This window comes from Centropristis striata, chromosome 4 (genome assembly GCF_030273125.1).
Source record: "Centropristis striata isolate RG_2023a ecotype Rhode Island chromosome 4, C.striata_1.0, whole genome shotgun sequence".
Lineage (NCBI taxonomy): Eukaryota > Metazoa > Chordata > Actinopteri > Perciformes > Serranidae > Centropristis > Centropristis striata.
In genome coordinates, this window is record NC_081520.1 from 13,544,079 (window position 1) to 13,571,340 (window position 27,262).

The 27,262-nt window shown below is 41.0% G+C and overlaps 1 protein-coding gene across 4 annotated transcripts in view; it reads left to right on the top strand.

The window, feature by feature from the left end:
• nbeab (neurobeachin b) overlaps positions 1-27,262 on the top strand; it is a 194,412-nt gene that overhangs the window by 73,620 nt on the left and 93,530 nt on the right. For 3 of the 4 annotated variants that reach the window (XM_059331642.1, XM_059331641.1, XM_059331643.1), the window contains 20 exons: positions 4,151-4,230; positions 5,096-5,158; positions 5,562-5,659; positions 6,122-6,214; positions 8,041-8,149; positions 8,252-8,333; positions 8,457-8,580; positions 9,450-9,642; positions 9,811-10,818; positions 11,752-11,969; positions 12,235-12,388; positions 13,304-13,484; positions 14,494-14,621; positions 14,878-14,985; positions 15,424-15,589; positions 17,434-17,851; positions 22,629-22,789; positions 24,185-24,308; positions 25,056-25,175; positions 25,996-26,123. In XM_059331642.1, coding sequence (XP_059187625.1) covers positions 4,151-4,230; positions 5,096-5,158; positions 5,562-5,659; positions 6,122-6,214; positions 8,041-8,149; positions 8,252-8,333; positions 8,457-8,580; positions 9,450-9,642; positions 9,811-10,818; positions 11,752-11,969; positions 12,235-12,388; positions 13,304-13,484; positions 14,494-14,621; positions 14,878-14,985; positions 15,424-15,589; positions 17,434-17,851; positions 22,629-22,789; positions 24,185-24,308; positions 25,056-25,175; positions 25,996-26,123 — 3,756 coding nt within the window. The remainder of the gene's footprint in view (positions 1-4,150; positions 4,231-5,095; positions 5,159-5,561; positions 5,660-6,121; positions 6,215-8,040; positions 8,150-8,251; positions 8,334-8,456; positions 8,581-9,449; positions 9,643-9,810; positions 10,819-11,751; positions 11,970-12,234; positions 12,389-13,303; positions 13,485-14,493; positions 14,622-14,877; positions 14,986-15,423; positions 15,590-17,433; positions 17,852-22,628; positions 22,790-24,184; positions 24,309-25,055; positions 25,176-25,995; positions 26,124-27,262) is intronic. The other variant, XM_059331645.1, reaches the window with a different exon arrangement.

Consider the following 27,262-nt stretch of genomic DNA (forward strand, 5'->3'; position numbering starts at 1 on the left):
GGAAACTTTACAAGACTTAATAAGTGATGAAATCCCAAACTATCTAGGACTAATGCTCTAGGACGATGAGCTATATTTAGCTCGGACATCAGAGGAACTTTTGTCTTGACTTTATTTCTATCACATCCACTACTTTGGACCATCTTCATAGGTTTTTTTGTTGCTTTCACCACTGTTGAATAATAGATTTTGATGTCGAAATCACTTGTTTGGGAAATCTGTTTCTGTGTAGCCTCAGGCGCTGCTGTATATTCTGCTTTGTATTGGAGCATCACAAGGCCAAGGAGTAGTTTTCTTTGTTGTTAGCCAGAAAGTCAGAGATGTCAACAGCGGTTGTAAAAACGCCAAAATAATAAAGACAGGAAGTGCTACAGTGCAGTCATTGTACTTTCTGCATTTTGTTCAAGCTATAAAGAAGAATCACAGTCATAATATAATAAAACCTCAAATGTTTCTAAAACTACTATTAGTCTACTATGTGGGCTTTACTGCTTGCAAGGATAGGTGCAGATGTCTGGGTTGGGTGCCAGGTGAAGGCAGGGTTTCTGGGTGACTGCGATCATGGTCCACTGCCAGAAAAGAGCAGATTGCTACTGCTGGGTTGTGAGAGAAGATCAAGAATCTGAGAATTCTGTTTGTGAGTGAGGACCATGAGATCAACAGGTTCATTGGTCAGCAGTAATGCAGGCATTGCTTTGAACTCACATGGTGAAGAGTGAGCAGAGGTTGAAGAAAAGCTCTTGATTTAACAGTCCCACATTCACAGATGGTCATGAACTATGTGTAGTGATATAAAGAATTGTTGACCCAAATGTGATCCCCTTACAAGGTGTCTGTGCTTAAAGAAGACAATGCGTGAGTATAGAGAAAAACTTAGAAACAAAGTGACTAAATGACATTCAGATGGAGTTTTGAGTAGAAAGTCCTTAGAGTGATGGATCATTGCATTGTTATGATACACATGTATAAGCCATATATTCTTCCTTTAAGGACCTCTCTGGTTAAGCCTCCTTTAAATGTAGCCCTTTCAAACACATCTGTAAATATGGTGCTGATTATTGTTGAAGCCTTGGGAGAATGTAATGGCCTGAGAAAATGGCAGAAATTCTGTGGAGGACATATCTTGAAATGGATCTTCCTCCTGCTGTGGGTAATGTTCAAAGTGGTCTAGTTCCACTAATCTGCGCTTGATTTGGCAGGTCAGTTTTTTTCTCTCTCTGTCCTTCTAAACTGAGAAATGACCAAACAAAGTCACATACAAAGAGGGAGAGAGCTGAGCAGATAATGAAGTGTTCAATTATAGGGACACAGCGAACACATTTAAACAGAGCTCCTCCAGCTACTCACTCCGTTTCTGGAAGTGCCTCCTGTTTTTTTCCTCGGGTCTTAATAGAGAGTGCTATCAAATTAAAGCCATGTATCATACAGTTATACACAGAATCACTGCAGGCACTCACAGACAGATGCCCATTGCTCAACTTCTCCCAGTCTGTGATCTGTACCCACAAGCCAACGCATAATCTGTCTCAATCTCTATCACTTTCCCTTTGTCTCTGTCTCTGCCCTGCTTCTGTTTGACTAAATAATGAGTAATGAGATGGGCATCAAAGCTGTTTGGCCTGTCACCACCAGGTTCGATTCAAACTGGTTCTCTCTTGTTCCTGTAACAAGATAAATAACCAGTGACAAAAATTGGTGCATCGTGTAATGGAATCTGATCAAGGCTTGTGATTTTTGTGTGTGCCTTTATTCTGATGAATTAATCTCATGTAAGTCACAAATGACTGATTACAGGTAAGTCTGGGAACTGAAAACACTGACATGCTTCACATTTACATCTGGGATATCCACTGGAGCAGATGGAGGTTAAGTGGTGGATTAGAAAAGTTGTTGAGAGAGACATGGGGGCCTTACTAAGCTCCAGAAAGAGCATTGGGCTTTGAATCTAATTTTTGTTGTGGCCAAACCATGGAATTACAACATCACGTGATGCCACTAAACCCAAAAAGACTTTTCCCCATAGGCTTACATTGGGAAACAGTCATCTGTAAATCAGCAGATACACTTTTTTGAGCATAACAAGCCCTTGCGAAATCAGCATTTGATCTGAGAACATTTGGGAAATTTTGAAGAATTAAATGATAAAATCCTTGCAACAGAGCAACTTTGATCAGAATAAACATTCTTAATACAGCCATTGGCCTTACCCATTAATTTTTTTATGTTTTTTCTCTTCATGTTTGCCCTTTGTGTGTTTTGTTTAAAGTTAGAAGTCAAAATACTCCAGATGCTCTCAAGAGCAGCTTAAGCAGACAAAACATGTTAGTTACAACTTGAGAAGAATTTTGGAAACCAATTATTTCAGCTGTGATTAAAAATACTTGTTGCATAACGGCATATCAGCCTTTGTTTATTTAAAAGCATTTAGAGAGTGAAGGCATCATTGTTCTTGTTAGGGTTTGCACAAGTATGTAGGACGCATGCTATTGTGTAGGTTGAGACTTTATTATCATCAGTTATAAGCCGAAATAAGATTCCTGCATTAATCACATGGACATAAATTGTTTTTCAATAAACTCCTTCTCCTCGTGCCCTTGGGATGCAGGAAGTAAAGCAATATGTGAACGGGAAAAACAAGAGCTGTGCAGAGCTGCTGAGCATAATTGGTTGTGAATAACTTGGATGCAGTGGCTGTGGTAATAATGTTCTTATCATCCCTTCCATGTCAGGCTCTGTCCCTGCACCGGCTTTTCCTCTCTCACTCTATTAATCAGTGTCGAGATTCAGCAACACTTGCCATCCTCCTGCAACCTCAGGGAGCCTCATCATTGATTACATTGACTGGCTGTTGGAGCAGCAGGATGGTCAGGTGTCTGCGGCTGTTGTATCTGTCATCATGGCACTGTCCCCATTTTAAATGAACATGTGTCCAGACGAGGTGTAGGTTGGAGTTTATCAGTGCTAGGAGGAGAGGAGAGACATTGGGCAAAGTGACCAATTTTCCCTGAAAGGCTTTAGCTGTTGTATTTGGCTCAGCTGCTGTCATTTAATACCTCTGCAAATGTAAAAGATTTTGTCTGGGTGTTTATACCTGGCTGGCTGCACAGGATGAATAAGAAATGAATGAATATATGCCAGGTTTTATAGCCAAGATAGAGCTTTTATGCTACAGTGCTGCTAATCTCAAGAGGATTCATCTTTGTATTGTTATAAGTGGGAATGCCTGCCATATCCTGTATTTTCTGATATGTGTGTGACTGAATAGCTCTGTGTTGTATTGATCTGCCTGTTGCTGCAGCCCATTAGTGTGCTTACTCAGTGTTGGTGCAAACACATTTTGGTTACAAACAAAAGAGCTCAGCATATTGAATAGGATCTGACAATGTCAAAATTAATTCTTGTGCCAACCAAACCAGTACAGCAGCTCTGTGATGTGACAGTTAATCAATGTTTTCTGTCATATTCTATCATTCTCCTGTATTTGCACGACATACATACACCTGCTGACAGTGTTTGGCCCGTCAGATGTTAAATGAGGTTCATGACAGAGATGGATTACAATGTGAGGCAAACCTCGGATTGCCAATGTGAGCTTAAGTTGGCGGAGGCATTCTGGGTAGTTTTAATGAGATGTTGGCCAGTGTGATGGGCAGGTGTGACTATGGTGACCTTGGGCTGGCTGCCTGGACACTTTGTTTTGACCAAGGCTACTTGGGATAAACACAGACTTTGGTTGCAGCATACGTGATGAATACAGTTGCTATTTATAGGAAATGTATTCTTCTCATTTTTGATGTGCAAATTTATGTCTTTACAAAGTGGGAGATGCTCTCAACATTTACTGCACACGTTCAAGGTGAATCCAGTAAATTGGTATAAAACTGATGATGCAGCAAGGAAAACTAACGCTGTCTCATGTTTGTATGCTGCTTTTTTTCAAAGGCTCAAAAGGAGGCAAACACAAGACATCAATGAGAGACATGTGTCATTATCAAAGAGAAAGCATTCAAAAGAAACCTTGGATCATAAAAATAAACAAAAAATAAAATGTTTAGTAAAAACTTAAATATAGAAGAGACTGGAAGATGGAAAAGTGGAAAATATGTTCTCAGTTTTATGCTTCTCTCTCTCTCTCTCTCTCCAACTACAGATGGTCCAAGGCCGACCCAGAAAGAAATAGTTTCTCTGCGGGCATTCATGCTTCTCTTCCTCAAGCAACTCATCCTGAAGGTATATCCCACCTGTCTTCATGCCTCACAGCCCCTCACACCTTGATTTTGAGCTGCTCAGAGAAATACGGAGATTGTCAACTTTCCCCGTGTTAACATTCTCATGGTCTGCTCCTTAATAAATTCAGTGCTATTTATTTATGGATTTCTTCTGAAAAGTATGTACTTGGAAGAAAACCAGTGGTGCTGAAACAAATGTAATGAATTAATTAGTTCAGTATTTGCTATTATTTAATCATTTAACTCATTTATCAAATAAAGATATAAGCATGTGTTGTTTCCTACTGTTTATCAAACTGAGGTATTTGGTGCTTTACTGACTAAATAATTTGAATTATTCAATATATAAAAATAAATGATCGACTAACCAATAATGAAAGTATTAGAGTGCTGGGCTATGTATTACACATTTGATTAGGGCTCTAAATGTTTTATACTGCGCAGTTTGAATTTGTGTTTCGCTGCCCACATCACAGCATGCCACATCTCTGCACATAATTATCCAGCTTTGCTTTGTAACAGCGTTCTTTACTGCATGGTAGATATAAGAGGAACACTAGACAGAACATTTCTCATGCAAACAAGTTAGTCAATCAGTTTTGTTGCAGACACCGAAATTTACATCACATGTACATCAATTGCACATCCAGTCGAGACAAAAAAATATAAAATGATACAATAGAGGCCTAAAACTAAGTGTGCGTCCTCCAGGAATTTCTAGTACCTTCATATAACAGTGCCAAATGAAAAATACTGTGAAGTTTTTTTTATATTGGCATCTTTGTAATGCAATGGACCTTCTCCAATAATTTCCCATGTACATTAATTAAACTTTCATCTGTTTTTCTATTTGTGTATTCTTTCAGGACCGTGGTGTGAAAGAGGATGAGCTGCAGAGCATCCTGAACTATTTGTTAACAATGCATGAGGTACATGAGTCTATCCCTGCTCCAAGTGAATTCACTACAGAGTGTGTTTGTGGGCCACTTTGCTCCACTAAACTACAAGGTCACATTGCATCTTCAGCTTTACTATTCTAGTAGAAGTTTATTTTTTTCCACTATCTAACTAACCAGCGAAATGAGTGAATAATTTAAATCAGCAGTGTTTTTTCGATTGTGCAATTGGCAGCCACTGCCCCTGTGCTGTTTAAGATAGTTGTTGGGGCTCAGGTGTATTCTACAATTACAGGTGATGCAATTACACATACTTAATGTCTTTGCTACAGTTACAGAGTCTGAGCAAAGAATAAAAATGTGTTTCTCCTTCTTCTCCAGCTTTCTTTACTATTTTTCTCCCTCTCATCATCTTTCTCTCTTGGTTTGTCTGCAGGATGAGAATCTGCATGATGTGTTGCAGTTGGTGGTAGCCCTCATGTCTGAGCACCCAGCCTCCATGATCCCTGCTTTTGACCAGAGAAATGGAATACGGTAAGCCCCTCAGGAGTAGACTCAATCCCTTTCGCTGTCCTAGCACAAAATGAGGGGGTGATTTTCACAAAATAAACCTAAGCACTGAACACTTGTGCTGCTATCGTGTGCCTACATGATGCATGAATGATTCATAACATCAGTGAGAAAATAACCTATGCATGGAAAAGTAACAATATTAACATATTTATTTCACAATATGACACAGATGATCAAACTAACCCCATGTGATCCTATAAAATATAAATGTGCACAGTGAAGCGCTACTTGTGAGTTCTAAGGAATTCATTGTGGAAGGGTTGCTGCTTTCATTAGGACATTCATTTAAAGTTAATGTAAATTCACTCTGAAGGAAAGTGGTTGTCAGCTAACCAGTGGAGGACCTTTCCATCAACAGGGCTATGTTTTATTCTGTCAAGACAGTGTGCTGTTGCCAATTTTCACTGCTTGTGTCTATTCCAGGGTAATCTACAAGCTCATGGCCTGTAAAAGTGAAAGCATTCGAGTACAATCCCTCAAAGTCCTTGGGTACTTCCTCAAGCATTTGGGCCACAAGTAAGTACCACATTTCAATAACTGTGTAGTAGATTGTAATTACACACTGTTAAGTGTTTTTTTAATGATAGTCTAAAGATGAATGAAGTGTCATGTTTTTATTTAAGAAAATGGGTGTCTGATACATCATATAATGTTGTTATCTCCTCTGTGTTACTGTGTCATTTTAAGCCTTTCCATTTCCCTGCAGTGTTCAGATTGACAACATGACAATAGGCTTTTAGGTTTGTAACTGAAAAATCATGAATTAGGCTTTACATCCAGAGATGTGATTCATCTGTTCCTGCCACTCTTTTGAAATAGTGGACAATCACTGGAGCCCAAAAACTTTTGACTGGATGCCAGTTTTACAAATAAGGGTGCACTTCTTTGTTGAACACCTGAATTCCTGGCGTTGTGCCCTGAAACCATTACTTCATATAAGGGAATGGTGGAAGAGGTCCAAGTTACTATCCCACAGAGTGAAATAAATAATAAACTACCGACGAGCATGTCAGCATATCTTCTGTTTACTGCACATTGGAAAGGAGAGAGAATGCCTACGGACGGAGAGCCTATGAATGCAGGATGCAGGGATGGAAAGAGAAGATATGGGAGTTTTTGCTGTGCTCACAATGTTGGAGTACCAGGTGTTCCCGGTGCCTGAATGGAGAGAAAGGGCAGACATAGGCCCGTACTAGACCGCCCCAGGAACAGGGAAAAAGGTCTATATCCTAAAGGGACAGGAAGGCTTCATGTAAGCCTGCCTCCACCCCTCACTTTAATAGCTTTCATTCATTTTAAAGCACCATCCTTCTTAATATAAGCTCTAATGCAACTCATAAAGAATTAAAGATGTTTCTTCAGTGCTTTGTTGATGTGACTACTTTTGGTGATTATATTTGTCATTTTACTTTCATATGTTCAGTGTTGTTATAAATTACTAGTTCTGTCTGGGTTGATAAGTAAAATAGTTAGTATGATGCAATGTACAGATTTGTATTAGTTAAAACTTTTTGGGGCCATGTTGTACAAAACAGACCTGGAGCCAGTCCAAGCTGAGACTCTGCGTCACTATTTTGGCGTCTGTTTATTTTGTTATTATTTAAGCATATTTTATCCTGGGTTTGTTTCTGTTAGCAGAGAGGATTTTTTGTTGTTGAATTGAAACACTTACTTGCTACAATAATAATACAATAATCTGGCGATCCTGGACAGGTCGCCAGATAGTTGTCTCTGTCTGCTTTTACACTCATGAAAGCATTTTCGACAAGGCTCATCCTCCCACTGTACCTCTTAGGTTGAGCAATCTTTTAAGTTCCAGCTCAGCTTGCTGTGCATCATCAGTTTGCCCTTTTCTCACAAATTTCCATATTTATACAGTTGAGAGAAATGCTACTCTTCTCCTAAGTGTCCAATTTGCCAGACTCTGCAACATTAAAAAAAACAAAAAACTGTCAAGTTATTAGGAAAGTCCCAAACCATTTTGAGGCAGTGGCAGCAGCTTTGGCTTAGCATTGTGACAGCAGTCTTTATGCTGTTTGCAGAGGTTTGTCACTGTTGAACCCATTCACCTGTGGTATGCCTCTGTTGTATCTTGGAGCCATTTCTAGTGACAGGCTAACTTCGTTATCCTACACACCTCCAACGAAAAATTCGCCCAATTTATGACAGCAGGCTGTTTCTGACACTTGTCTCCAGAGCCTGGCTCCCTGTGGGTGAGAATAGGGAAGCAAGCTGACGGGACTTGCTGATTCTTTCAGTGGCTTAGGGAGCTCTAAACAAGCCACTTTACCATTATGTCTGCGTTTGTGTGTGTGTGTGTGTTTGTGTGTGTTTATCCACAGGAGGAAGGTGGAGATCATGCACACACACAGCCTCTTTACTCTCCTGGGAGAGAGACTCATGCTGCACACCAACACTGTGACCGTGACGACCTACAACACTCTGTACGAGGTAACAAAACATTTTCCTCTCAGATGTCCCAACATTACCTGCACCTTTGGGCTCTTTGTACGGATTGTGTGACTGATGCCTTCTCACCGCTTCCTGCACCAGATTCTGACAGAGCAGGTTTGCACACAGGTAGTTCACAAACCTCACCCTGAGCCCGACTCCACTGTCAAGATTCAGAACCCAAGTAAGCCTGTTACGTGTCACATTGCATTTTATTCTTTCTAAAGTACTTGGTTTTCTGGTAAAATTGACAATATGTGTATATATTTGTGTCTGTGTGTGTGTGTGTGTGTGTGTGTGATTTCAGTGATTCTCAAGGTAGTAGCCACCTTATTGAAGAGCTCCGCCCCCAGCACAGAGCTGATGGAAGTTCGGCGGCTCTTCCTTTCAGACATGATCAAACTATTCAGCAACAGCCGAGAGAACAGACGGTGAGCAGAACTGCCTTTTGCTCACCCACTCCAATTATCTGCTGATTAATGCATCAAAGAAAAGAGAAAAAGGCACACTGTCCCCCCTTCCTCATACCATGTTTGAGAGGCTCATGTAGCCACACTCAGACTGGTGCTAAATCATCCTGAGACATGTTCTCCAGCAGATGTTTCCATGACAGTTCCTGACAGTTTCTGCTTCCCCACTCTTTCACTTTCTCATTCTGACACACACACACACACACACACACTCACACTCACACTCACTCACTCACTCACTCACTCACTCACTCACTCACTCACTCACTCACTCACTCACTCACTCACTCACTCACTCACATATTGCAATTAAACATATTGCAATTAAATTATAAGTCTTAGGAAGCCACTGACCTAAATAAACAACATAATTAGCCTGAAATTATTAGGCAGAAAGTGCTTCTTCAAGTTAAAGTGTTGAATTAAAAAAAACACTTAATTGGTTTTCATGTGCTGCCCCTTTTTTTATCCCGGCTGTCATTGTGTTGTGTGAGAAGCTTCTGACAAATAAACAAGCAATGAAAAGATGAATAGCCAAATGATCACAACAATCTGTCATAATCTGTATGAAAATGCCAAATGGCACCAATACATTATTTTGACTTAAAGACAGATGTTGAGGAGAAGCATGAAGAATAATTGGCCTAAATGCTTTTTCAAGTTTGATGGAAGTAGAGTGCTGTTGGAAATGGTTCCTTTTAACACCGACATCCATTATAAATGCTAAACTTGCTTAAGATAAGAGGATCAGAATTGACTTAAATTACTCACTCTGGCTCGTGTAAAATATATATTTTTTTGTTGATCTTGTGATTATGTGCATATTGCAGGTGTCTGCTTCAGTGCTCTGTATGGCAGGACTGGATGTTCTCTCTTGGCTATATCAACCCTAAAAACTCTGATGAGCAGAAGATCACTGAGATGGTGTACAACATTTTTCGGATTCTACTCTATCATGCCATCAAGTATGAGTGGGGAGGATGGCGCGTGTGGGTGGACACACTCTCTATAGCTCACTCTAAGGTGAGTACTTTACTGTACTGTACTGTACAACAAAGAGGAAACACTGACATCTACTGTTGAGGGAGACATTATATGTTTTGTCTTAATTGTTATTTTAATATCCTCTTCACAGTCATTTGCATCATAAAAGTGTGGCTAACATTTTCTTTAATGTTCCCCTTTTTATAGGTGACATATGAGGCACATAAAGAGTACTTGGCAAAGATGTATGAAGAGTACCAGCGTCAGGAGGAGGAGAATATTAAGAAAGGAAAGAAGGGTTTGGTCAGCACCATCTCTGGTCTATCTGCTCAGGCCTCTGGCATCAATGGCACTATCGAGATCAGAGAAATGGATGATAACTCCCAGACACCTGAGAGTGAAAAGGACTATGAGAGCGCAGACTCGTGCAACCTGCTGGTTGAAGGGAAGGGGCCTGAAGAGGGTCTCAGAGGAACGGAGGGTACAGTAGATGGGGTCAGGGTCGAAGTTCATGACCTTCTGGTGGACATCAAGGCTGAAAAGGTGGAGGCTACGGAGGTTAAGATAGATGACATGGACTTGTCCTCTGAAACTCTTGGCGTATCTGAGAATGGGGCACTGGTGGAGGTGGATTCTTTGTTGGATAATGTTTATAGTGCTGCTGTGGAAAAGCTCAACAATAATGTCAACAGTGTGTTGTTGCCAAAGGGCAACATGGATGACCAAAATGCACCCCCTCTCATTACTCTAGATGATGACAAAGACAGCATCCCTAACAACAACAACTTTCTGTTTGGCAAGGTGACAGGCAGCATGGAAGACAAGCTACTGCCTGATCTCAGTACAGCCGAGCCTCTGGTCCTCCCCAGCCCTGAGCCTCCAGTCCACACCAGTGCCAGTGATGAACTGGGCCTTCTTGCTCACATGACAGGCAGCTCTGAGCTTGGCTCCTTACCCAGTATCCTGGAGAAGGATGAGTTTGAACTACAGGCAGCGTTGGAGGGCATCAGCTCTGTGGCTAGTACCGAGGCTCAGGCCTCCTTTAAAAGCCCAGAGGTCATTGAGGGCACAGCTGCAGCAGCATCTGACGGGGACCCCTCGGCTGCAAAGACCAGCAGTGCAGCAGATGCAACAAGCAACACTTCTGACACAGAGAGATCAGATGATGGCAAAGACAAGGAGATGAAAAAGATTCAAACAACAGCCACCACGCAGGTTGGTCCAAAGCTAAATCATCATGTAGTTCATCCTTGGAAATTGAGTTATCAGGTAATATCCAACAGAAAAAAGACCTTCTTCCCATACTTTGACTTTTACATGAAATAAATTCTAGAGATCCACTGACTTTCCCAGATTTAAATAACAGGAAAGCTTTGCCAGAGGGAAATAAACGGCAGACGATCATGAATACTGAAACAGAGCAGCGCCAGGGTCAAAGCGAGTAAAGAGACCATTTGCCATTGTCAGGATCTGTTGGCCTTTTGTGAACAGTTCTATATTAACAGACCCATAGGGATCGTTCCCTTGCCCAACTCTGGCTGTAATGGGGACAGGATGGCCTGGTGCACATCAGGCAACATCCCTCTGAGACTCAGGAAAGTGGGCTGTTGGAATATTGGCTGAGCCAACAGGAGGGCAGAAATAGACAAAGCATTATTCTGTCACAATCGCCTGGGATTTGTTCCTCGCTCCCCTCCCTCTCATATGAGCTGTGCTCTTTCTCAGAGGTCAGGCTCTTTTGCCTATGCTGGGTCACTGATGGAGGGCCAGTGGGAGGCAGCCTTTATTTTTAAACCTTTCTCTGCTGTTGCGTAATTGCTCATGTTCAATTCATTGCTGCTGCTTTTTAAACAGGCTTTTCTTCACCACCTTGCTGACTCATTCAACTTATATTTAGAGGATGCATTGAGCTTGTTGTATTTTTCCTTAACCCACAGGCAGGAGGTGGTAATCCAAGGACCCACTTTACTCTGGCAATTCATCATTCATAGTGAATACGATGACAGTAGCATTATATCTCATTAAGGGTGCACTATTGATCTTGAAAGAAGATCAGCAACTACTGTGTAAACAGTATCTCATAATGGACAGTGATTGTATATGTAATGCCAAATTAATTTGTTTACTGTTAAATTGCTCTCCCATCAGAGTCTACATGGCCGCTTAGCTACTCAGATGGAGAGGGACATACGTGTGGACTTGGGCTTCAGGGTTACGCCCATGACAGAGGAACAGCGACGGCAGTTTAGCCCCGGCCCACGCACCACCATGTTCCGCATCCCAGAGTTCAAATGGTCGGCCATGCACCAGAGACTGCTCACTGACCTGCTGTTTGCACTGGAGAGTGACGTCCATGTCTGGAGGAGGTGTGTGAAGTGGTTTATATGCACTTAAGAGGGACAAAGAGGGGGGCGAGCATGGTGCCTGCAGTGATATCCACATTACCCTCCCATATCAGAACTTACATATACTTTTATTGCTGTTTTAGATGTATATTGAATCCGGCTTTTTATACATTCTGTAAATGTTTTTAGTTTACTACACAGTAAAATTGCCATATCATTTATATAATGTGAAAATGTGATTGTACCTATAACAATCATCAATGTTTTTTCCCTTCTTCTCCTGCAGCCACTCCACCAAATCTGTCATGGACTTTGTTAATAGTAATGAGAACATCATTTTTGTCCACAACACCATCCACCTCATCTCTCAAATGGTAGACAACATCATTATTGCTTGTGGAGGGATCTTGCCCCTTCTCTCAGCTGCTACCTCTCCTACTGTAAGTGCACCTCACTGTCTGTACTGTGGGGGGATAATGCCATCTAGTGGTAGTTTATTTTAACATTTTTCTTTATCTAAGGTTGTCTTCAGTTTACAATAATACAGTGTGTACCTGTGGGAAATAAGATGTATATATGTTTATTGATTGGGGCCACTTTTATTTGCTCAGCTTCACTCTGCTACAATTGATGCTGAGGACGACATTATTTTAGAACAGTTTTGTAATTACCTTCTCTTTGTGTCATTCGTGTTTGCTTTTATCGATCTACTGTAATTATCGTATTTAATTTGCAGGGTTAAATTGAAATGGTTTTTAATCATCTTATTTTGTTTATTTTGTCTGTGCATGTTTGGAGTTTCATGGTTATTATTTATTCTATTTAAATTCATCCCTCTTAATTACTGTATTCACAGCCCCTTTGTGCTTAAAACTCATTAAATAGATCTGAAAATGTAGTATCCCTCTGGACTGGTGCAGATGGCACGATTCTCAAATATTTAACTAAGAAAACCTTCCTTTGTCTTATCACAAAGGAAATTAGCTAACAAAAAAGGGTCTGCTTTGGCTCTACCCCCAAAAATGTATTTAGCAAAATATCGCCTTGGGTGAAGTTGTATATTAAGCTGACTCTGATCAAACTCCAATTTTTACAATTTTTAATCTCTACCCCAAACCCTGCTCACATTCATGTAATAATGATGGCCCCAGTTGCTGCCCCCTTTCTGACCTGACCTGACTGTCTCTGTCTTAAATTCAGGAGCACCCTTCACTGCGTTCATGTCTGTGATATGCCCCTCTTTTCATATTCTATTGCATGTTTCTGTCAAAAAATGGTTTAATCAAAACCAGTGGTGAGAATGTGGCAGAGATGATATTGTACATTTGCACATTTTCTCTTGTTCCTTGTGCAAGACGGAGTTGGAGAACATCGAGGCAACACAGGGAATGTCCTCAGAGACCGCCATCACTTTCCTGTCCCGTCTCATGGTTATGGTGGATGTGTTGGTGTTCTCGAGCTCCCTCAACTTCAGTGAGATCGAGGCTGAGAAGAACATGTCCTCTGGTGGCCTGATGCGTCAGTGCCTCAGACTTGGTAAGATCATGACTGTATGTTTGCTGCTGTAGACGTGAATGTTTGTAAGTGCAGCGAGACGGTGAAACAATTACAGTATCTTTATGTGGGGTTTTGGGAGGTAAAGTGCATCTTTTGCCAGTTTCACTGAGAAATTGATGAAGTAGAAAATGCCATGACAGTATTCTCTTCACACACTAATAATTCCCCTAATCCCTGAAAATCCCCTGTTTGATCAGCAAAGCTAATTAATTTTAAGAGTCCTTTGCTAATTGTATACTAAATTGGAGAATGTGCATGGTTTTGCAGCAGTTTCCCGCAGTAGAAAAAATGACAGGATCATCATTTTGAATTCATCACAAGCAGAGAGAATAATTTGCAGTGCAGTCGGGTACTCTTTGCAAATGGTAGCCTTTTGTGTCTGTCATTGGCATGTCTCCTAAGACTCATAAGGTCCTCTCTGCCCTTGTGTGTGTTTGAATGTGTCTGTGTACATAATAGAGATATGAGGAATTACATTTGAATGCAAAGTAGATAACTGCTAAATTCAGAGCTAGTGAATTCTTTTGAATCAACTGTAAAATATAGAATATAGTTATTTTACAAGAATTATTTGATAAATGAAGCGATCATAGAAAATGTGTGTGTTTGTGCTTCTTTTTGTCTGGGCACATGAGAGTGTGTCTGTCTATATCTGTTTGTGCCTGTGGGTTGTGTGTGTGCAAGAGCCTGTGTTTGCTGGATTGTTGACTTCCAAGTTGTGCTCTGGGGGATGGGAAATAGGGAAATAGCCTTCAGACTTCACAGTGTCCTTGTTGCAAACATACAATTTCTCATCACTGGCTTCAGTGTGAAATCAGTCTGGCTGCTGATTTTACTCCCAGTCTCTGTCCCAGCAGCCTGGAACAAATTGTCATCAGAGATAACTGATTAATTTTTAAAGAGGTCATGCATGTTATCAACATTTAATTTCCATTTAACTCTGAAATGAAAGCCTATTTGTATGGTGTGTGTGTGTGCGTGTGCTCAGTGTGTTGTGTGGCTGTTAGGAACTGTCTTGAGTGCAGGCAGAGACACAGAGACAGAGGAAATAAGTCTTCCATTCCCAACAACAACAAGACTCAGGAAATCCTGCAAAATGCTTTGACTTCCAACAAGGTAGGATGTGTGGTTTGTGTGTCCTGAGAAAATGTATTCAGTACTCCAAGAACACTTTGCCCCATGATTAGAACGTGAACTGTACTGACACTAAATCAGCTCTCCTATTCTAAGTGTCATTTATACCCCCTATTATACTAAATTTGTCTTCGTATACTACAAGTGTTGGCAGATTATTCGGTTCCATATTTGACCAGTTTAGTTGAGCATCCACTGACAGAGTAGCATGTCATATTGTGTTGTTTTTTTGCTTCAGACAGCCATAGAGACTGTCCCTAGTAACCTGTCTCCCATCAAGGACCCTGATCGCCTATTGCAGGATGTGGACATCAATCGACTGCGCGCTGTGGTGTTTCGTGATGTGGTGAGTGCAGTTCTCTGTGGGTTTTTATATGCAGGGTGTGCATATGTACAACATGCATATATTTGTCACAAAGACTTGTGACTTCTGAGCTGCAGGTAGAGATGATGAGAAAAGGATTAGTTTTCTTTTATGACACACAAACAGGTGTGCAACGTAAAACCCTTCAATCAACAGGTGAAACACCAAAGGTGCCCTTGTCGACTAAGCTGCTGTCTGTTGAACACAAGCCCATAACATTTGAATGGATACATTTCAAAGCCACATATTTCAAAGCAAGTATTATAAATATATTAGAGAATAGTGTCAGTACTTTGAATGTGTTTTCATGCTGTATGCAGGGTGCGTTTACTGTGAGAGAACTATTTTAGACAGCAGCAGTGGGTTGTGTGAAATTCCGAATAGAGAATGACATAACTGAATTGTGATTCCTCTTCACAGGATGACAGTAAGCAAGCCCAGTTCCTGGCTTTGGCTGTGGTGTACTTCATCTCTGTCCTCATGGTCTCCAAGTACCGCGACATCCTGGAGCCCCAGCGTGAGACTGCCAGGATAAGCCTATCGGGCCGCAGCATGCGTCAGGAGATCAACTCACCAACCAGCACAGGTGTTGACAGTTGTGCCCTACCTTTCTTACATCCATTCTTCATTCTCACTAATCTTAGCTTTTGCTGACTGTGTCTGATATAAATGAATGGTAAGTGTCTTTGGTCCTTTCTGATGCACTGCTGCCAGCTTGAGCTGAAAGCTCATTCAGTAAAATAACAGGGATACCCTGCCTGCACTCCACCGGCTCACCTATGATTTATTCATGAACTCTGCTAATTGCACCGCACAGAATTAAATGTGGAAGCAAATGGAGACTGGGGCTGGAGATGGTAGTTATGAACTTGAATAGGCATCATCGTTCTCCCTGAAATGAAAGGTAGTATATGCCTCAAGTAATAAATCATACATTAAGCCACATGAAAGGAAATCAGTGGCTGCCTACAAAGGTTTAACGCAATGTCTGCCGCAGTGCCAACTTGCTATCATGAGATGCACGAGTGAGCATACTTTATCATCTTCTTTTCATACAAAAGGTGAAGTGAATACGAGAAACAAGAGGAAGAAGAGAGAGGGCAAAGGAAATATGAAAGTGTAATTTGAAGAGTTCCGAACACACAAAGAATAAAGAAAGAGAAGATGAGCAGTGAGAAGTTGAGAGATGGGAAGGCAGCAGCCTGCTGGCCAACTACTGTGGGTTTTTGGGGCAGTGGAGCCAGGCTTGCTATTTTCAGCCCCATCTGTCAGTGCCCATTAGGCAAGCAATCCACCAGAGGAGAATGGGATCATAGAGGTTGCTGGGAGGAGAGAGGCACACTGCCGCCTTCATAAATTTCACCAGAAATGGGGGAATTTTCCAGACGGCATGTGGCAGACGATTGTCTGATGGACCAGGAAGCCAGACGACTTTCTGGCTAAATCAGGCCCCGCTGACCTCGTTAGGGGGCATGTGATGAATATTAATATGGCCTTGCATCTACTGTAGGTAAGCATTGGGTCAGAAAGAACCAATATCAGACTAGAAAGGCACCTCTGAAGGTTTCTAGGGGAAAAAAGGCAAACAGTTGTTTGCTATATAGACAAAGCATTTTCAGTGTAAGAAGAGATGGAATGCTGGTGATTTGAATGCAACTCTTGGTTCACACTCAGCATCTCATGTGCATAGAAAGGTGCAGTATATTATGTGGCAGAATAATAAAGCAGCTATCTGACTCCTCTGTCACTGTTTCAAAGCAGTTAAATAGATAGCCTCCCAAGGCTTTAGGCAGCAGGAAGCTGAAGAAAAGGATTCATGTTTTATTAGCATAGAAGGAGAATAAGCAAGAGATAATCTCACCAGAGGATCAGAGCTTCTGGAGAGACATCTGAAAGGCTGCATTGGCACATGGCTCTTTCTACACATGCTAAATTTACTCTTTGGCTAAGAATGTAAAGCAATCTCTGGAATGCATTTTTATTCATTGGTATTGGTTAATTATTTAGTTTTAAATAACCGTTTCTGCTCTTGACAAATGTTCTGTGATAGTTGGCACATGGGAAGACTACCTATGATAAACATAGCTGATATGACGATCAATACACTTTTGGGATTGACAGAAAATATGTGTATAACTCACTTTCCAGTGAAAGAACCAAACAGATGATTCTAAAATCTCAAATATGAGGATTCTTTATCATTGTGAATTTGATAACTTTGTGTTTTTGGACTGTTGATAAAACAGCAATTTGTCTTTCTGACCTTTTTTTAATTCTTTGATCATTTTTTTTACTAAACGATTAATAAATAAAAAATGAAGATGAAAATGTATTTATTTATTTATTTATTCAAAACATGATTATTTGATAATTTAGCTATTAGTATGTTACGTGTATTTTTATGTGTTTGAATGTGTGTGTGCTCTACAGAAACACCCCTAGTATTTGACAGCAGCAAGGACCATCCTTTCCCATCAGACCTCCACATGGAAAGCTCCCTTCCCCACACAGACTCTGGTATTGGAGAGGAGCAGGTAGCCAGCATCCTTAACGGGTCTGATCTGGACCACAGCGCGGGAGTGCTCATATCTACACTGTCCTCAGAGGTGAAGAAGTCCCAGGAGAGTCTGTCTGACTCACCCAGCATGGAGGTGTTGAAACCACCCTCCTCTATCATCAGCATTAGCCAGCCAAACAAGGGCATTAATGTGAAAGAGATTCTGAAGAGCCTGGTGGCAGCTCCAGTGGAGGGCATGGAGGCTGGACTGGAGCCCGTGTCTTACCCAGACCCAGCTGCCAACGCCCAGGCCCACGCCATGCTGCCCATGCAGTTTCACTCTTTTGACAGGTGAGGAAGTTGCCTGTAGTGCAAAAAAATTTTTTTGCAAAGAACATGTTTTGCATGTTTTATCCCATTTAATACAAATAGATTTTTTTAAATTAAAGTTACTTAATCAGTGCTGGGTACGCTACTTTTAAAACTAACTAACTGATCCCCTTTCTCTCCCCCTTTCCTGTCTATCTTCAGCTGTCCTATCCATTAAAGGCAAAATTGCCCCAAAATTATTCTTTAAAAAACAAACAAACCTAGATAATATAAAACAAGATAAAAATGAATTACATCAAATGTTTGACTGTATCGTTCTCCAAGGTTTACACTTCTCTGAAACATTCCATTCCTGTGTGTATGTATGTGTGTGGGTGTGTGTGTGACCTTAAAATGCTGATGTTAATCCTCTGGGTTTATCCTAGTTATCCAGTATACCACTAATGGTTTCTAAGTAACATGCGACACATTATTCATTTCAGGCCACTTGTATTGTACTCATCCCCCACGGCAAGGAATTCCTGTGTTTGAAAAGGTCTCTGAAGCCCCGTGGCACTGCTGCAGTTTATTTACGTTCCTGGATTTGATAAAACCGCACAGTAATCTGTCTGGATTTGGGAATTTACAAACCTGTTCCTGCAGGGATTTCAGGCTTGAAGCCCCTGATCCCTGCCTCCTATGGTTTATAAAGTTTTGAAAATCATAATTTTCCAGAAAGTAATTTGAGTTGGTTTAGCACAAACAAAAACTCATCCTGTCATCTGGATATGACTGCCTTGGTACAGTTTTTGTGTGTGTGAGTAATCGCTGCCAGGCTCCAGGGGGACGGAAGAGGACACAGTGAGTCAGGAGGAACAATGGGGCCTCCCTTCTTTTTAATGCATGCTGCTGCTGAGCTGGGCTGAGGTGAGCCTGATGAATAGGGGAGAAGATGGAGGAGTATGTAGAGAGAGGACAGCTGAGAGGGTGGGGGTCTCCAGGGTGTTGATGACAGATTAAACAGAAGCGGCCTCACGCCACACCATGGCCAGCCCTGTCGCCCTCACCGCTCACACCCGTAATGGGAACTGGCAGCCTGAAATGAGTCGCCACAGCAAAGTGTATTATTTTTGAAATGCTTTCACACAAACCCTCCTGACCACATATACAACTTTGTCTCATGCTTTTCATGTCGCTCCCCCTCTAGCCTCTATTTGCTGTGTCTAATTGTTTGCCACCTGCCAGCGAAATGAGCTGCCAGACATGGACAGGCCTTTCATTTGTCTGTCAGGGCGACAATAGATTGGGAGTGACAACATCAAAAAGGAAAAAGGAGTGAAAAAAATGGCTTAAAGTGGTGTGCACAGGGCCAGTCGTCACAGAGCCCCTTCTACTAGAGACTTTCATAGAAGAGGTTTAAAATGCTCAATATCCAGATGTCCATTAGACCAGATGGGAATAGAGTACAGAAATACCTCAGAAATCCTTTACCACCTCCCCTTCACCAAAAGTTTTCAAATTAGCTTCATGAGGTATTGTTAATACTTAAATATTTTATTATGTATGCCAATTATGTAGAGCAACTATAATTGGTTTTAATTGAATTTGCGAGTACAATGTAAGCACTTCTCCTCTATAGCCGTGCCTGTATCTAAAGCACTATTATATTAGATTCCGTTGGTCGGATTTATAAGGAAACATTTCTTTGGTCATACTTTACACTGCAGTCATCTCCCACAGCCGCAGACCTCATTAATATTTATTCCAAGATTAATCCTTGCTTTATTCTCTGCAACTCAATTAAGACAATTCTATTAATAAAATATGCGCAAGATAATCTATACATGATTCATGAGTACTCTGCTAATTAATTATTCATTAAAAGAGGTTCATGTTTTATCTACATCCTGTAGCTCTAATGTATCGTCCCAGCTATGCCAAAGAGCAGACAGGCTGCTGCTGGAAGACGCAACCAAGGGATAAATTTGAAAAGTAAGATTAGATTCACGCCAAGTTCCAACAATCAAAACACGCTAGTGATGTTCTGATATCTGTCGATGTGATTTCACAGAGGAGAGCCGTACAGCGATCTACTAAATAAATGATACTTGTCATCAGTGTTCTTCAGAGCACAGCTGTATCCCTGGAGATAATACTTCAGTTAGCTTTCAAGCTTCTCCGACTCTCTCTAGACTGACTGAGTAGATTTTGATCTGCTAAATTTAAAAAATGTTATTTTACTACTATTTTTGATATTGTACGCCTGTATGGGGGCAGTCAATGAGGCAACAGTGTGTCATTTAATGTGTAATGTAATCTTTTGTGTATTTTATCCATAGGGAAACTACAGAGCTGTTTAATCTGTTGCATAAAACATGGCTATAATAATTTTGAGAAATTAGTTCAATGGAATAGAAAAGGATGTGAGCTACCAAAAAATTAAGTCCAGCATGTTTTACTTCACCTATAAGACGGACTCGATAGTCGATATGCGGTATAATTGCAACATAAAACAGTAAAAGCCAGTGTTGTTTTGTTGAGGGAGGATTTCTGGGGATTTGCTTCAGATGACAGCAGGCTTAGCTCGTGACAGAGCAGAGGCCTGGCCTGTGTCACCCAGAGTAACTGCCGGAGATTGGACAAGACATTATCTGGCACCCTCACAAGCCCAAAGGCCAACTGCAGACCTGATAAGGACAAGCTTTCCTTCTTCCTGTCAGGAAGCTCTTGCAGAGCCAAGTTCACTGCATCATCTTTAATCCTCGGCCAATCAGATTGCTTGCGAGCGGAGGTCTGGTGGGTTAGTGGTGTGTCTGTACTTACATGAGGTCACATGTGTAACTTTCATCTCGAGCCTCCACAAGCTTTTCTTTACATTTTTAATTCATGAGCTCTGCCCCTTTCTCTTTTAGCACCATGTGATGTTTTGTACAGTAGCTTCCACAAATAAAAAGGAATCCAATGCTATCATTAATACATTACGATATTAAGTTGTTTTTTATGGTCTTAGTTTCATTTTTTTCCTAAAGTAGTTCAACCTGATCAGGCTAGCTTTGTAAAGGATCAGGTAGCTCCAGAAACTACATCAAGTTGATGCTTTTATTAACATGATAACAACTATGTTTTTTATTATTGCTATTACATCTTTGGTGCGGACCTCCAGACAATCTGCCTTCATTTATCTGATCATGTAGTATGTATTATTATTATTATTATTTCAAGTATTTTATATAGGTCATACAATATATTTTTTTCTCATGTATGAGACAAGGATTGGTGGGGAAAAAAAGGTTTTCTGTAGGACTAGTTTTGTCTTGTCACTTGGATATGTTTGTAGGTATGTATGTGTGTATCCATACTTATATGTACATTACCATCAGTCTTTACATATCCAGGCGTGTGTGTATAATGTGTATGCTTGTATATATGCAAAAGGAAAAGATGATCAAAGTTTCTATATGTTGTACTAGGTACATTCATTTTATGAATTCATGCATATTTTTTTCCCCCTCCTTGACTTAATGTATATAATAATGACTTTTCAGTTCTTTGGTGCCCCCTTTTGCTTCTGTTTCAAAGTTTGTTTTTCCCCCTTTTTTTAAGTGATCTATCTTGGGACATAATATAAATACTTGCCAAAAGTAGGTCATAATCAGCAAATACACACTGTACATGTACTTTCTGTCAGAAAGCAGATGCTGCGCTGTATGTCTGTACAGAGAAATGCCAAATAGAAAGGTCTTGAATCTCATGCTCAATGAGCCGTAGTTCTGTCAGTTTGAAACACAGACGGTAGCTATGCAAATGCATGTCAGTAACAACTGCCAAGTTGCTCCTGGAGAGCCTCTCATTAGGGTCGAGGATGTTTTCAGCTCTTCGGAGCAGAGCAGAGGGCAGCACAGGGGCAGCGGTGGCAAGAGCAGATGTAAGGGAAAGTGTAGTAGCTGGCTGGCTAGCTTCTTGCCCTCAGGTTTATTTAGTTTAGCCTCTTGTGCACATTTGTGTGTGTGTGTGTGTGTGTGTGTGTGTGTTTGCATTGCATGCATTTTGCTGACGGATGGAGTTACAGGTCAGGATGTTTACCTTTCTGAATGTCCTGACTTACGTCTGGGCATGCTCATGTTGGCAGGCCAGAGAGCAGTAAGAGACTGTGAAGATAATTGCTGTTCTCTGTTTTTCTCCTAAAATGTGAATTATTTATAGATTTATTTACTCATTTATTTTTTAGTAAGGATTAGAAAATTAAAAGTGGAATTGAAAATAAAGGAATAACTTGATTTGCTTTCTATGGCTGAAAAGCCTCTGTTCCAGTTGCAGGCTTTACTGGAAGTCAGTTTTATTATGACACCTTTTGTTTCGAACCTGCTAACCTGCTTTATAGCTGGATAATTTGAATTTAACCCCAGGTCACAGGATCGTATGGAAACTCAATTCTTTTTATTCTTGAAACAATGAAAAAGTATAATTCACCCAGAGTTCTAGCCCAGCAGTCTTTTATGTGCTTATATTAAGGCCCTAAGTCAGAATCTATAAATAAATCAGAATTTGAGTCTGCTTGCAGTGACTACAGCATCCCGGAGCTGTTAGGGATTTACTGTTTAGCTCAAGGGCACTTTGGCAGGGAAAGAAAGGGCATAAACTCACAATCTGCAGATTTTCCTCTTCACTATGCCAATCTGCTGCCCCATTTCAGTCCACTATGCAATTGTTGTTTACACTGCAGCAGAAGAGTCTAAAGATGTGAACTTTTTAACTGTTTTTAAGTTATAGTTTTACCTGCATGTGCAAATGAAGCACATTGTGTGTGTGTTTCCTGTAGGAGTGTGGTGGTGCCTGTGAAGAAAACCTCTCCTGGCAGCCTGGCGGTTAACACAGTGGGAAGCAGCAGCAGCAGCACCTCTGCTGGGCTGACAGCTGGCAGCACCCCCAACATCTTTGCTGCTGCCTCTGCGACCCCCAAAAGCATGATCAACACCACGGGTAGGTCATGTACACGGTTACTGAAATGCACCTAAAAACTAAAAAATCTGCCTTCACCCCTGCTAATGTGGTTACATTGGAACAATACTATTTTAGAGCAATTTGAGTAACTGTTCATCTTAATGACATTTCTCTCTTTAATGCCATTCCAAGAACCAAAACAACCCTCTTTCCTTCTTGATCATGTGATCCTGTATGCCTTTGCAGCAGCTCATTGTCACCACTAGATGGCCCTCTTTACTTTCCTATCAGTGTCTGCAGCAGCTCTGTGCACTATCAAATACAAACTCCTGTCCTCCAGGCAACAGGATTCCTTGTGATACAACCAAACCAAACAACTCCAATTTAACTGAAATATATATTGACAAATGTCTTTGTAATAATGACATTTTTTGCATGTGCGGCTTGCCTTTTTTCCATGAGTTCCTGTGTGATTGACTGCAAGCCCTCTCTCCCTCCCCCTGCTGTCACGTTGCTTCTCCTGGGGCTTTGCTGCATTAAACCAGTTCCACCTCAGGGCTCCTGTAGTCTGGGCCTCTGAAAGGACCCACTTAACACCAAGAACCATTAGGAGCTCCAACACCTTTAATGTGCTCCACTAAAAAAAACCTCTCCCTCTTCTCTCTGAACCCTTTTGCAAGAATGTTAGAAATGTATCCAAGTCAAAGTGTGCTTTCAGCTAAAGCCACAGGCCCTCAACAAGACCCCATGATCTCACTCATTCTGGTTTTAACGGTCATGATGATTTTATACTTGTGTGTCAGGGCTCACCTTTAAATTACTTCTGTCACGATTCCCTAATTTTGGCTTTGATATAAAAAGTGTGATATGTAAAAATTGGATGCAGTGTTCTTTTGACATGTAGGTCGATGCTTAATCTTTGTTGTCTTAATTTAAAAAAAATAGTTTCATGTGTTGCTGTTGGCACTGGTTTGAACAGCCAGTGTAGGTGCACTTGAGTTGAGTCAAAGTTTTGATTCACCATGTGACACTCCGACTCAAGTTTTCATTTGTTTGACTTGGTTGAAATTTGCGCTGACTGCTGAAGTCCACAGTCAGATTGCGGTAGGTTTTATAACTTCCCATTATTTTTTCGTCCTCTTCTTTCAATTATTTTAGGCTGTGTGCTATTACATATTCACAGCCTCAGGAGGTGGCACTGAAATGTAATTTCAGTCAACATATTCAACATCTTTTATTTTTTTCCAAGGATGTGAAAACATAACTGTAGTCGTATTAAAAATACTTGTCACTTCAAATTATTTTTGTTTAATACAAGGTTGTCCTTGCCTCTCTGTGAAAGTATTAAAGATTATTCAACACAGATTATTATGCATTTTATAATTATTCTTGCATTGCACTAATGTTGCACGCTTCTGTCGGTCTTCCCTGCAGGAGCGACTGATGCAGCCCCTTCTACCTCCTCTTCCTCCAGTTTTGTCAACGGAGCCACAAGTAAGAATCTTCCGGCCGTACAGACTGTGGCCCCCATGCCTGAAGACACAGAAGAAAACATGAGGTAAAACAGGGCCTTCTCTGTCCAGTCATACAGAGTCATCATTCGCTCACTTTATTCAAATTATGTGACTTATGTGCATAAAAAATACTCACATCAAAAGTTGTGTGTGAAGTTTATAATTTTATGTAATTTTTCTATTTTAAAAAAATGTATTTGCTCTCCCTTTGAACCGATATATTTATTTTTCACTTGATCTTTTTTTTTTTTTTTGTCTTTTGTGTGTTCCTTGTTTATACACAGACAAAACAAAAGACCACACATAAAACTGAGGGGTTCTTCCTCTGTGAACAATATAACAACAATTGGTCAAATTCTTTGTGTGCATTTGTGTATTTCTGTGTCAATTCTTGTTGTGACCTTGACTCATCTTCTTCACCTGCTCTAATAGTTTGTGACAGACGTCCTTAGTCCTGCTCTCCCACTGACTGCTGGGAGGCCAGGTCCTTCTCTAGAGTCTCTCTTTCTCTTTTCAGTTGCCATGGCAGCAGTAACCGACATCACTTAGCGTAACTGTGAAGTCAATGATAGTACTATCTGGCCGCAGAGCCTTATATCTTAGATAAAGAAATAAATATCCAAGCTGAACTGCCTCTTCCAGTCTACTGAAAAATAACAAATTGATATGGGTGTAATTATAGATTTTATCATGTGTATTTAATAATTAGTTCATGAGCCCAACTGTTAAGTCACAAAACATGAGGCAAGTATTGCTTTTGGTTTCATTTTCCATTTTTCTCTCTATTTCAGTGCCTTTTGTGAAGTGGACCAGTGTCCACTACGCCAGGGACTGACACCTCCTGAGCTCAAACCCTTTAGCTCTCTGACAGGAATACAAGCAGCCTCCAGAGATGCAGGCCAGTGTCTTAGGCAAGGACATTTATGTTAGCCACCTAGACCCCCTTCACCCTGCTTCTAATGTTAGGCTGTCATCCCTCTGCTGTGTTTTCCCAGGGTGCTGGAAGGCAGATTACACTACACACTTATACAAAACCAAAACCAAACCTTTCTTCTCCTCTCTCTCTCTGATTCCTCCTATCCTGCTGCTTTCTGCCCATCTTAGCCAGGAAAACAAGCATCTACTCTCCTCATGTTGCCGAGTATCTGTGTGTGTACACATAGGAGCACAGAGATATGTTGCAGCTTGAGTCGTATCTCTGCTTGTATACAGTCTGAGTTGTATGGCTGCATGACTCCAGCTCACAGTTTCTCTGAGCTGCTTAGATAATGTCAGGCAGCAGCATGTAGTGATTGTGTAGGAGATAAGCAACTTCCCTCTGCAGTCTTGAACAACTGTGATCCCATGTGCAAGCCTGGTAACATTTCACAACAAAGAATGCAAACAACTGGTGAGAAATCCTCTTTGAATGCAAAAATAAATTGTATGGCTTTTTACACCATTAAATCTTGTCTTATTGACATCTCCAGTGATGGCAACTATAATCCACAGTTTGGTTTGCATCCTCTGAAATGTGTTGGTTACCCTCTGCACCCACCAGGACCCTGTCAGTCTGGCTACACACTAACTGGTTTTAGTTGTGTTCACTGGGTCGACTATGAGGCCCTCACTGCTCCTTCTGCATTTACCCTTGATGGAAGAGCACAACGCAAAAATCTCTTACATGTCTTCTCTAATTCTGGTGTCTGATTTCCTTTTGTGACTTCTGTCTGATGTTTTTTTTGGTGACAGCATTACTACAAAGCTGGAGAGGGCTTTGGAGAAGGTGGCTCCCCTGCTGAGAGAGATCTTTGTGGACTTTGCACCTTTTCTGTCGCGCACCCTGCTGGGCAGCCATGGGCAGGAGCTGCTCATAGAAGGTACAGATGTTGTGCATTTTATTCCCCAAGCTGTGTGTGGAGTACTGCCACCACCACCTCACTATTGTATGCATTACACTGGCTGCCTCATTGATGGATGCATGCGCAGTAGTAGGTGATGACAGGAGAGTCACTATTTTGCACACAAGCTGGAAATCTGTCAGTGTCTGATTAAATCTTTCCCTTTCATTCATCTTGTGTCGTCTGTGCTTTGTCCTCTTCATGATTCACTCCACATATTGAGGATCATTTCGAGGTGTAGTATTTTTAAACATCAGTGTTTGACAGTCACAACAGATGTCATGTTGAAATGATATTGAAATAATTGTTGGCCTTTGCCTCTTGTCTGATATTTTTAGCATCTCCAGGTCACCCTGCAGCTTGGTGGATTTTTGGTGAAATTATTATTATTTTTTTTGTTTTCAGAATGAACTTGCTGGAAGTATTTTTTTTAGATGCTTTGCCACTGTAGGAAAATCTGAAAGCTTTAGCTGTATTTACATTGGAAGTAAAGTGATCTTTTTTCTGTTTTCTACCATAAATGATCTGCTAGATTTTCTGCTCTGTCCAACCCAAATCCAATTACATGGAAAGAAAAAAGAAGTAAATCGCTTACAGAGACCTTGTTAAATTTTCCGGAATATGTAGAGGTAATGCAGGAAGGATTTGTTAATGTAAAAGTGATGCAAGTAAAACGTGGAATGGTAGATGTTTCAGCACAGCCTTTGTGCTCTCTTTCACAGTAAAACAGCCTTTAAGATTAATGCTTTTGCCATCAAAACCTCATGATATTTTATTTTAAACCATATTAAAGCAGTCACATTGCATACATTTAAAGTGCTGGTCTGACTGGCTTGGTTGTGCACAGTGTTTGCAGAAGTGTGTGATCCTTCTGCTGCACTCCACTCTGGGCTCTAGTCTTATTTCCTGGTGGTTGTGTGAAAGCTCCCAGTGCCTTCCTCAGGCCTCAGGTTGGCAATCTCTCACAGTGCTACTTGTGCCTAACCTCAGGGACTTTCTGCCTACATGTGAGTGCTCCACTCTATCCCCAACGCTTGTTTTGGCTTGCATTTACAAGAACATGCCACACACACACACACACACACACACACACACACACACATCCATGCACACTGTTT